We start from the raw sequence: 12,582 nt of genomic DNA, 5'->3' as shown, positions 1-12,582 counted from the left end.
TTCGAACACGGCGCAAACTCCGGACTACGGGGTGTCCGCATGGGTCGCAGTAAATGCTACTCCTGATGTGACCAGTGTACGAGATTGGATCGCGGCAGGAATCTCTTTGATGTAGATGTATGCGTATGTGTGTATGTTTGTGTTGTATGTTGTATGTAATCAATTGGTGCGCAATATGTTATTCTAGTGTGTGACTTATTGTGTACAGTAGCTTCGATGCAATAGGTTAAGTTTGCGCTAAAAAATTAAATTTATTTGCTCCTTTCACCGTAACAAATTTGAATTTGAAATGTAGCAGCGCAGCAGTAGGAAAAACAGCCGCAAGAATCCTAGTAGCAGCAAGCAGCGGTGGCCAGCTGCTTCTACCGCCGCTTGCAGCTGAAGCCAGCAGTGCAGCCAGGCAGCTGGCTGCCGAACGGGCTCTTTAGCTTGGGTGAATGAAATATGTTCGCTAAAAAAAGCTCCGGAGAATTACGCCGTTCAGTTAACAAAGTCTTCAACATATCAAAGTTGAGTAACGACACTGGCAGTTGGATATATTCTCGTCTTAGTTCACTTTGTCCTTTTAATAATTTGTAATGAACTATTATATTGATGCAATTGTTATAGGGTTGATTACGCAAGCACAGTAACTGGTTTTCCACAATATTTAAATAAGATCCTTGTTGTCAAAGACATCATGTTGGTTGATTACCAACCAGTCGAAATTAAACATCATGTTGAGGAGAAGATGTTAACGACTCGCTGTAGTTTAATTATTTAAATGTCAACAATAATCGTAATCGATTCTTAAACTCCTTCCCATGCCCAATCCATTCATCTCTCAGTCTGTACAAAATCTGAATCCAATGTAATCCATGAAAACTCACAGAAAACTCGAGTAAACTTATAGCATCCCCACTGCGTAATACCAGTTAGTACAGCAAGAAGAGGTTGACAAGGCACGTCAGGATCAAATGAAAACTGTGCAACTCTTCTTTCTTTTTCTTTTTCTTTTTTGTTAGAGCATTTTTTTAGAGCTCTTTTCATTTTATAAGAGGGTCCAATGCAAAGTATCTCTTTCTGTATACGGTCTAGATATACTATAGATAGGTAGGCAACATTGCTCTTGTTTACACCATGCTATAAAGCCATGTCTGAGGGCACAATACAACCAAAACGCCATGCAAGGAGCTAAACCTATGCGAGCTGTTTGTTTTTCGCCACAAATGTTATTTCCATTCCCGATTTGGTCCGAGAGCATGATAACGGTCATAGGCTTGGGAAGCATAGAGAAGTATGGTTACTTGTTCACCTAGTTATTACGAGGGGCATATTTTTTGCGTTCTCCTGCTTTGTATCGACAGCTGCCTGCAAGAATCTCGAGCAGATTCAGGGATCTGGAAATTTCTTGCTGAACTTGAACCATTGCTTGTGTTTTTAAACCCCCAAGAGAGAATCAGTGAGTGGACACTTTGTGGCAATCAGCGGAGAAAGAAAAACTGGAAGAACAATGCCGATTCCAGTGTTACTGTACAAGCTCGCTCTTTCATCACTGCTAAGATATTTTACTTAATGATGTAATTCTCCGGAGCTTTTTTCTTGAGCGAGCAGAATTTCAATAAGCTAAAGTGACTGGAAGTTCAGTACGGACTGGTAGTTCTGTATCTTCTCATTTTATTTTAAGTTTTTTTTTCCTTTTGTACTGAACAGTATTGATGCAATTGTTATATGGTTGATTACGCAAACACAGTAACTGCTTTTCCACAATGTTTAAAGCTGACACTTGTTGTCAAAGACTTTCTACCTACCGGACCGGCCGAAACATTGATTCGAGGAGAAGCTCAAGCTGTTAAAGATCTTGTTAAAGCTCAAGCATATCAATGATGTGTTGTGTGTGGCTTCTTTCTATGTTTTGGTACCGCCAGATCCTCTGAGAATCGAACAGCTATGATTGAGGCACTTTGTCTATGCTGTGCTCTGTTCTTCTCAGCCTCACAGGACAGCACACGATTCCTCCGGCCACATTTGTGAAAGTTTACTTTCATGGGACACAACGGAGCTCTCAATCTTATGAACTGTGACCCCAACATGAAGAAAAAAAACAAGGGAATATGAACTTTTCTCTCATTTTTTTCTATGTTTTACAGACTTGCTTTCCTTCTACTAGAGACTAGAGGCGAGTTCTACGTTGAGACTCTGTTTTCGATGCATGTAAATCGTTAACAACGTTGATGATTGCAGACTTTTACGACTAGATCGTGCTAATGGTCCAGAGAATACAAATCACAAGCATCTTTCTCCTTTCATGATTGCAGACTTTTGCAAGAGAATCTGATCCTGTTTGTCTTGCAGACTCAACATAGCTAGCCTAGCAGAGCATTGTAGCACATCAATCTTCAGTGTTCAGTAGTACTTCAGTCAGATTTGAGACATTGAGATTTATACATGCTTTCCCTCAAAAATCAACTATATTTCTTCCACGAATCTATCATAATCAGTTAAACATGGCCATTCCGAATTCATCCCATTCTGTGCAAAATTCATTGAAAATCCAATTTAATCCACGCAAAGCCACAAGGTGAGAACTCCAATAATAGACGTATAGCCACTGTGCAGAACTTGTGTTACTACTAAGACAGACTCCACTGAAGATCACATGACGGTGCACGCCGCCGTGGGGTCCTCGTCGCTGAAGGTCCGGCAGCCCCTGTACCCGCCGCACGCCGCCGGCGCCGGCGCGTACGCCCGGCCGCAGCTGCAGCACCGGCACCCCTCGTAGTAGCCCTGGTAGCACGGTGCGCAGCAGGGGCACCCACACGGGCCCACCGGCGGCGCCGGCCACGACGGGATCTCCACCGTCGGGATCACGTACTCCACCGGCGGCTGATCACACGGCCTCGCCGGCATTAGCAGCGGCGGCGATCTTTCCTTCACTGGCGGTGGCGGAAGTGGTGATGCGGGCATCGGCATGTGCATGTCCATCGGCGGCTTCTCTTTCCGCGGCGGCGACATGGGCGGCGGCTCGAGCTCCGCCGGCTTCGCTTTGGGGTGCTTCTCCTCGACAAAGGCCGGCACCATCGCCGACATCTCCCGGTCAGGTGGACCATGGTGCGCCGGGGACGGGGGCGGTGGCATCTCGTGCACCGGCTCCGGCGCCGGTGCAGGTTGCGGTGGCGGTGGCTCGTCGGCAGCGGGCGGCGGCGGCGGCTTCCCCTTGTGTTTCTGCTTGCCGTTTTTCATCGGCGGTGGGGACGGCGGCGGCGGCTCCGCCATCTTCTGCGGCGGCCTGCCGCTGCCGTTGTCCACGATGTGGATGTCCCTGATCACCTTGCCGCCCTTGCACCGGAGCTTGCAGGCGAGCCTCTGCGGGTCAAACGGCCCGACGATGGTGATCGTCTTGCTCTTGTCGTCGAAGGAGATCGTCCGGATCCTCTCGCAGTCTGCAATAACAACTCAGAGGATAAGAGTGAATTTGTGCGATCATGCATCCTGGAGATGTTTGAAACTTTGAATCCCTGAAATTTCGCATGAATTTCGACACTGTTCCAAACCATAGTGACGAAGAATGATCTCGCTGACGAGGCTTCAGTATTTCTTTTACCTTGGAGCTGGCATAGAATCTTGCGGATCTTATTGTAGCACTTGTGGCAATCAAGGTCAACCAGGACGATTATCATGGAGATCTGTGTTGACAGTGGCGTTATTATTAGTAATTAAGGTAAATACTATTATTTTTTACAGCACTAATGTAAAATAAAGGGCATCAATAAAGGCATTGCAGTTAGCACACAGCAAGGGGGGTAAAAGCATCTAGACCCTTCTTGAAGCTTTGCAAAACTTTCTTAAATTCAGCAAATGTGTTTTTTCACTTTTGTGGTTAATTAGTAACAGTAGACATGAATGGAATCGAATTATCAGGGACAGCAGAGTTAGTGATAGCAGAGGTTTTTCTCCCCCCATGAATTCAGCATTGAATTTTGTTGTACACTTCGAAACACAAATAAGAGCAATTTTCATCAAAACATGTTTATTCTCTTGCAAAGAAAAACATTTTTTTGATCGGAAAGAAAAGCAATTTTGAAATGCACCAACCACACTCAGGTAAGTTAATTATGCTCCTGAACAGTTTGATTTCTGAAATATGGCATGGCATGGGCATGACAAGCATATGTGTGGAAACTTGTAGAATATATTCTCTCACCACCATTCCATTCAATTACGGAAGAACAGAATATAGGTTATTAGTGATGAACAATCAGAAGATCCATGGAAACACAAACACACAATTGTGGAACGCGGAGCTCACGTCAAGAGATCGAAATCGAGAGGTAGAGAGAGAACAAGATCACCTTCTCTGCCATGCTTGGTGCGAGCCTGTGAGCTGATCCTCCGTTTTTTCACATGTAGAGAGAGAGAGAGAGAGAGAGAGAGAGAGAGGGAGGGAGTTGTGTGCAGTGTGAAGAGGAGGGAATAGAGGGCTGAGAGTGAGGCGCCTTATAAATAGGGGCCACACACATGGCCCACGTTCAGGGAGAACCATCTTTCCCTGACTGCACCACTTTGACATGCTTGATGGCTGCAGAAATGTTAAATACTCACCTTATTCCGGACACGTGTACGCGTATAAACTACGGGCATGTGGGTGATGCTATACATTTGAACTACAAAACATCTTTTTAAAACGAATTTGAACTATAAAACTAGTCTACAGTGTGAAAGGAAGATCAATAATTTATACGCCGTCAGGGGTTCGCAGATCCATGAAATATATGGGCCTGAAAAAAATTGCTGGTAATAATCGAAATGACAGGCAAATTAATAGTGCATCCAGCTGGATAATTCGAGGTGGCCAAAGTGGTAAATGCAAAGATACCATCAAGAACAATTAACTGAGATTTCAAGTTACGTTTTAGGAAAGTTGTCAATTGCAGCATCAAGTGATAGTAAAACTGTCCATTCGTGCATCAAGTAATAATAGGACTGGGTAAAAATAACGTATTTATGTTACGGCGCTATTGATTTGTTATTTATTCATTGTGTTACTAATTTGGTTTCCACTTTGATATGTTAATTACTGCAGTTATTTGTTAATGGAGGGAAACTTGACAGTGTGCAATTTCTCTTTTTAGAACCTTAAACAAATTGCATTGCACTTCCTCCATTCTATCCCTCCGTTCCAAATTATAGGTCATTTTTTAGTTCATATATATTATTATGTATAAAGATATAGTGTATGTCTAGATGTATAATAATATCTATAAATCTAAAAAGGTTAAAACGACCTACAGTTTGAAACGAAGGTAGCAGGTAGAAGTAGAGCTAGAGCCTGGAAAAGCCTGGAAAGTCAATGAGATGTGCAACTAGACGCACGCTTCGCCCTATATCTTTTGAAAGGAAAAAGTTTGGTGTTAGCTAGTGACAGTTTCGGAGGAAAGTGTGCTCATGGAATCCTATTCTTTGCCACGTGGGCCATGCACAAAGACAATGAAAAAGAACTATTTTAGTATGGATCGAAGCATATGAACTACCTACCCTTGCTTGTGGAACGATAATTAACAAATCATTTGTAGAGGAAACGTACACATAAAACTTGCATTCACGTACCATCGTTCTGAAAAGAGAAGTGTAACATTTTTTTTCCTTGGATAGTTCAGTCTATTGTCATATCAATATAACTTTATCCTTTTCCCAAACAGAATAATAGTTTTTTTTTACATTTTTTCATGTGAAAGTAATGTCACCAATTTGGGCTCTAGACATTGGCCCATTATTATTTTGGATTCGGCCCATGTGGGCCCTTGTTCTTGTGTGTCGTCATTAATATAAGAGGCAAGCTGGACTATATATAAGCATATTTTAGGTGCGACATGATCGACTACAATGCAACCAAGCTTTTCACATCCATCCTCAGCAGGGTCCTTGAGAAGACATTAGGATTTGGAAGCATAGGGAATTCATGATGCACGATTTGCCTTTAACTTGCGAACAATTAAAAGGACTTCCTCTCAGGAATTGCTCCTTGAGGTAAGTCAAATGCTGGGCATCTGTTCAATTTCATCATGTGTGCTTCAGTTCACCATGAATATAAATGAGATAGTGTCTTACTTCTTTCACATTTGCTTATTTCGCATGCAGCTACAGCTGGACTGAGAATTACCACACAGCACTCTCAATATGCAGAACAATCATGCGAGTGGTTTTTTGTATTGGGTTGGTTCATAGCAGTTGCCAAATAAGCTCTTGCATGAGCTGTCGGAGCTGGCCAAAAGATCCATGTTAGCGAACGTAATCTGTGCAAAAATGAACTGGGGGCCGGAGTGTCAAATAGAACTCTATGCTGGGAACAGTGCGGGACAAAACACGTTATGAAGCATCCCTTCACGGAAGAGTGGTGCTCTGTTTCTTGCCTATGCAGTTCTTATTTGGACTTGAGGAATTATTTTTGTGCAATGTGCTAATAACTTGATTTGAATTTACCTACCTGTATCATTGTGCTAACAGAACAATCTCAAAATGATGTGCTTAACTGAACTTACCTCCTGTATTGTGTGTGAATGAATGGTTGGATCTTCCGCTCAACTACTTTCCACTGCATGCAAGAATTTGAGGGTCTACAACTTTTTCGGTCAGGTTTGTCATTAGGTAGCAATATTGTTCTCAGCTAGCTGTCAATTAGTTTAAAACAGTAAAACTGTCGATTTGTGCATCAAGTAACAACTGGACTTTTCGTACTGAATCATCGTGATCAAAGTACTTCTCCGTGCCGCATTGATGCACTCTGTTTACTGCTCGAACACTAGACATCTGCAATCATTCACATGAAATGTTCAGAGATCTGTTGCACCGGAGGCTGAATGCGCATGAATGATGGTTGTTGTCGTTATCAAATTTGGAGTACTGAATATGTGCTAAAGCACATTCAGAAGAATATATAGAGTTCAGTATAGTATGAGTTGTGTTCCCAAATTCCTATTCTGAAAACCTCAAAGCGCACAGCCAAAAGAACAAAGTAGGTATGTGAGGCATAGGGAACTATGCATCTGCAGGAAAATGTAGTTGTCGGTGTGCGTAATGAAGCTTGCAAGATGTACAATTGCTTAGCATGAGTCATGCAATCTTCAAACTGTGGCAGTGGCCAGTGAAATTTAAATCTACTTAGTAATCCAACATCGAAGTCGGCTATCACAAGTTCCAACAACAAGAAAAGGGAATAACAGAAGAGCTAGAGTGAGAGGAGGTTTACCGGCCACTCCTTGCTCAGGTCGATTAAAATTCATCCGCTAATTTGCCGGGTCTCTTGAGCGGGCATGAAGGTTTATTTGTGATGCTCGCTATGTAACAGAGTTGCAAATTGATGTCACTTTAGATGCATTTTGATAGAACTGGTACTGGAGACACTATAATGGAGTAGAACTAAGCCTAATGATGTATGCTGAGACATTACAAAATTAAAATAAATTCATAGCCAGCTGAAGGACTCTCTATTTCTGGCTCCACCGCGGTAACCCATCATGGTGGGGTGATTAGACGCAATTCGAACCGTCCGAAAAAAAGCCCAACTCAGCTGGGTTGGGCCTGCAGGTTGAGTGGTCTCGGGCTCTAGTTCTTGGCCCGGAGCAATTATCTGTTTGGCACAGCCTAAATTGTTGAAGTCCATGGGCTGGCCTGACTAGAAAATTTTAAAAAATACCTGTGCCAGTGTGCCACCCCTCCTCAGCCCACCGGCGTACATTCCCTCTCCTATTAGCTTAAGTTTCAGTAGGGTTAGTTTTCTCCCCATCGGTGGCCTCATCGATGTGGATTTGTGCTCGATACCAACATCTGCGGCACGGTCCGATTCGACAAGGGCTCGGTGGTGGAGATAGAAGGCTGCAGCTCCATCGTCTTCTCCTGCAAGAATGGGGAACATTGCACCCTGACCGGGGTGTACTACATCCCGAGCTTGACAGCAAACATCATCAGCCTCGGCCAACTCGACGGCCAATTTGACGAGGCGGGCTGCCGGATCATCAATGACGACGACATCCTCGAGATCTACGAGCCAGGGCGCAAGCTGCTCGCCCGCATGAAGGGCTCACTAACGCGCCTCTACCTCCTGGAGCTGAAGATTTGGTGCGCCGTGTGCCTGTCTGCCTAGAGCACCAAGGTGGCCTGGCGCTGGCATGCCCGATTCGGGCACATCACCTTCCAATTCGCTGCGCCGTCTCGGCCACCATGACATGGTGCGTGGCATGCTGTCACTGGAGCAGGTGGACTAGGTTTGTGACACGTTCCTCATCAGCAAGCAGCGTCGCTCCCTCTTCCTCGAGCAAGCACGATGGCGTGTGGTGAACATCCTTGGCCTCGTCCACGGGGATCTCTGCGGCCCATCTCACCGACGACACAGAGCGGTGACAAGTACTTCTTGCTGCTCATCAACGACCTCAGCCGCTACATGTGGCTGGTGCTGCTGCCAAGCAAGGACCACGTGACGTCAACGATCAAGAACTTCGGACGCAAGCTGAAGGCCCTCCGCACTGATCAGGGGGGGGTTCACCTCTGTTGAGTTTGGCAGGTACTGTGCAGAGCGCGGCGTGCACAGGTAGCTCATCACCCCCTACTCGGTGGTGGAGCATTGCAACCAGAGCATCGTGGCCATAAGGCCAAAAACCTGTCAAGCTACTTCTAGGGTGAGGCCATCACCACCGCTATCCACATCCTGAATTGGTCGCCGACGCGCACACTCGATGGCCATACGCTGTTCCAGGCTTGTTACGGCGAGCGGCCTCCCGTCCACTACCTTAGGACCTTCGGGTGAATCGGCCATGTCAAGGACACGCACCGAGGACTGAAGAAGCCTGATGACCACAGCGCACTGAGGATCTTCATCGGCTACGAGAGTGGATCTAAGGCATACCGCTTCTTTGACCCCAGCACTGGGTGCGTTGTCATCTTTAGGGATGCCGTGTTCGACGAAGCAGGCGAGTGGAAGTGGAGCGAACAAGACGGCATCGACATCGCGAGCACGGAGCCATTCACCATCGAGTACACCGAGGAGTACGTGTCAGGCGTACCCATAATAGAGCAAGGGAGCGTGACGATGCGCACTCCCTCTCTAGTGCCCGCTGCCGCATCGCCACTTCAAGCTGCACCGCCCGAAGACACACCAATCCAGTTCGTGTCCCCTCCGTCGGACGACGACCTGGACCTGGACAACAACCATGATGAGTCTCCCCTCCGGTTCCACGCCATTGACTCCATGTCGGAGCATTTACGCCACCTAAACTGGTGCCACAGGTCCTTGACGACGAGCTTCACTTCACCTCGGTCGAGGAGCCAGCCTCATTCGCTGCCGCAGAGCGCGAGGCGTGCTGGAGGGCGGCCATGATCGAGGAGATGAACACCATCACCAACAACACCACATGGGACCTCGTCGAGCTCCCACCTGGACACCACACCATCAGCCTCAAATGGGTCTATAAAGTTAAACACGACGAGCATGGCAACATCATCCGGCACAAGGCGCGACTAGTGGTGAAGGGATACATACAGCACGTCGGCATCAACTACGACGAAGATTTCGCACTGGTGGCATGCATGGAGTCTGTCCACCTCATGCTTGCTCTAGAGGTGCACCAGGGCTGGGAAGTCCATCACATGGACGTGAAGAGTGTGTTCCTCAATGGCGAGCTCAAGGAGGAGGTCTACGTCATGCAGCCATCCGGATTCATCATCAAGGGTGCTGAGCACAAGGTCTTGTGCCTGCGGAAGGTGTTGTATGGCTTGAAGCAGACGCGCAGGGCCTGGAATACCAAGTTCGACACCACCAGGCTGTCACTTGGTTTCCAAAGGAGCAGCTCGGAGCACGGTGTACACACGCACCTGGGGCGTGTCGCGGCTCATCGTCAGCTTCTACGTCGACGACCTCATCATCACCGGCCACGGTAATGATGACATCGCCACGTTCAAGTTAGAGATGAAGGAGGTCTTCTGCATGAGCGATCTTGGATTGCTGTCATCCTACCTCGGAATCGAGGTCCACTAGGGAGCCCACGGCGTCACCCTTCGCCAAGCTGCCTACGCCAATAAGCTCCTGGAGCACAGCGGGCTGAGGGACTGCAACCCCTCACTGGCGCCCATGGTGCACACCCGGCCGGACCTTGCCTTTGCGGTGGGGTTCCTCAGCTGGTTCATGGAGAAGCCACACAAGGAGCACCTTGTCGTGGTGAAACGTGTACTGCAGTACGTCATCGGGATGAGCAGCTACGAACTTCACTACACCAGGAAGGAGGATGACACATTGAAGTTGATCGGCTACAGCGACACCGACATAGCCAGGGACATCGACACCCGGAAGAGCACGAGCGGGGTCATCTTCTTCCTTGGTGATAGTCCCATCACTTGGCAATCCGCCAAGCAGAAGGTTGTGGCTCTGTCCTCTTGTCAGGCAGAGTACATTGCGGCGGCCACCGCTGCATATCAGGGTGTCTGGCTAGCTCGGCTTCTCAACGACTTGGTCGGAGTGTTATCTGGAGCGCAGGAGCTCAAGGTGGACAACATGTATGCCATCGCCCTCACCAGGAACTCCGTCTTCCATGACCGATCGAAGCACATCGACACGCGTTACCACTACATTCGGGAGTGCATCGACTGGGGAAGGATCGTCATCGGGCACACCTCGATAGAGAAGCAGCTCACAGAGATCCTCACCAAGGCGCTCGAGCGCGTTCGCTTCCAGGAGTTGTGCGTCAAGATTGGCGTCAACAAGCTTCCAGGTGATCCGATCAAGGCTTAGGGGGGGGGGGGGGGGGGGGGGGGAGGGAGGGGGGGAGGAATGTTGAACTTAACCCTCAATCGGTCACCCTGTATCTAGTTTGTTTCATTTGTTGTTCTTAGCGTGTAAGTGCATGTTCATGTGCACAAGTTGTGAGCCCGATGCACTCAGAGTTTGTGTGTGTGTGTGTGTGTGGGGGGGGGGGGGGGGTCCGAGTCTTAGGGACGACGTGCAGCGGTGCGAAGGGATGGCGTGGCCAAGTAGAGGCGTGCGCACAGCACGTTCCGGGAGATTAGCTGCCCGTTTTGCTGTGGATTTCCTTTTAATACTCAGCCAATATAACAGAAAACGCTGCTCAGTTTATGCAGCACCAAATCCAAAGTTCATCGCAAGTTTTGAGTGCGCTTTCAGGTGATCGCCAGCATCAAGGTCTGTGGCGAACTCCGACATGATCAAGCTCGCAGCGCATCCTTCTCAAATGAAAATGCCGTTGCAGATTGATTTAGTGTCCCAATCATTAGGCTTAGCTCCTGAATAAACTGACTGTTACAATTTTTTTTTAATAAACTGACTGCTGGAATGCCGTGATGCTCCTGAATAAATTGGAAGCAATAAACTGACACCTAATTTTATCATGGGCATTAATTCAACTTTATATCACACTTTCAGATAAACTGACTGCTACAGATGTTTTTTTAATAACCTCCTCGCGATCCACGGGGTCGAAAGACATGTAACACACGGTTGCGCAAAGCTAAAACAGGAAAAAAAGTTGTTTCAAAGATGAAACAGACGATAAATTCCAAGAGAGCAATGCGGAACATTAGGGATATCTAGCACTGACTGAGCATTATTTTGCTGTTTACTGGTATCAGTTCCCGGAGGCCATTGTAAATGAATAACTGGAGGTTTCACTAAGGATGTCTCTAACGGCACCTGTCTAGCATCGCGGTCTGCAACACTGTGAGAGCAAAGCAGCGGACATGTTCTAAAGATGCATGCATAGATCAGTTCTGGTTTGAACCTAAGGTATGCTGATCGATTCTACGTTGTCGATTCCCCCGTAATTACATCCCTTCTGATCCTATGCCATGGGGATAGCTTGTGGAGGCGCAGTTCCTCATGCCTCCTATTTCCATACCCCAAATTAGTTTCCAGATTCGAGTAGTTACTTTCATGTTGCAATTGTTCTCACACTTCCAAGACTAATAAGAAAACATTGGAGTGTAGAGTACTTATATAAAAGGGTACCAAGAGGATAACCAAGGCACTCATTATAAGAGGTAGTACGTTGGGGCTACGCTGCTGCACTTATCTCTATAGAAAATGGCAACAAGAGGATAACCAAGGTACAGACACGATTACAATACCAATGAAGATTTACTACTAAATAAAACTACTCCTAGATCTGTGGAACAGAAGGCACTGGGGGACTTATTTCACCGTTCATCACTTCATTGTAAAGAAAAACTTTTATGCATTAACAAACTAATTAACTTATTTGTTATTTAATCGTAGGGTTGATTTAGTTTGGACTTTGATGTTTCCATTATGGATGTTATTTGTTGATTAATAGAGAGAAACTTGTCATTGTGACAAATCTGACTAGTGTGGTAAACTGAATTTTCCAGCCTGCCGCAACATCTTTTTACTAGCCGCTTAAAATAAAGCATTTTTGTCTGGTTTTAAAATAAATAATTATCGGATCTGCTCTACAATCAATTGTCAGCACTGCAACTTTTTTCCTGCGTGCATCCGGAGATTCATTCGTGACATTGTGATCACAAGAAGCTTGTAGAATTATTATCCATATTGTTTTCCTCATGAGAAAAATCTTGTTGTCCAAA

The 12,582-nt window shown here is 46.5% G+C and overlaps 1 protein-coding gene across 1 annotated transcript; it reads right to left on the bottom strand.

The window, feature by feature from the left end:
- Window positions 1–2,256: 2,256 nt before the first annotated feature.
- LOC117866439 (uncharacterized) lies at window positions 2,257–4,486 on the bottom strand. The gene is made up of 3 exons (XM_034750647.2): window positions 4,332–4,486; window positions 3,584–3,665; window positions 2,257–3,422 (listed from the first exon to the last, which is right to left on the bottom strand). Exons 1-3 carry the CDS (start codon window positions 4,341–4,343, stop codon window positions 2,635–2,637), a joined length of 882 nt encoding a protein of 293 aa, XP_034606538.1. The 5' UTR covers window positions 4,344–4,486; the 3' UTR covers window positions 2,257–2,634.
- Between the last annotated feature and the right edge of the window lie 8,096 nt (window positions 4,487–12,582).

This window comes from Setaria viridis, chromosome 8, assembly GCF_005286985.2.
Source record: "Setaria viridis chromosome 8, Setaria_viridis_v4.0, whole genome shotgun sequence".
Lineage (NCBI taxonomy): Eukaryota > Viridiplantae > Streptophyta > Magnoliopsida > Poales > Poaceae > Setaria > Setaria viridis.
This window is presented reverse-complemented; position numbering and strand designations above follow the sequence as displayed.

Excerpts from the sequence above, each read along its gene's own strand:
- LOC117866439 (XM_034750647.2), bottom strand. Across the intron at positions 3,423-3,583 it reads GATTCTATGCCAGCTCCAAG|ACTGCGAGAGGATCCGGACG; the intron begins GTAAAAGAAATA and ends TTGTTATTGCAG.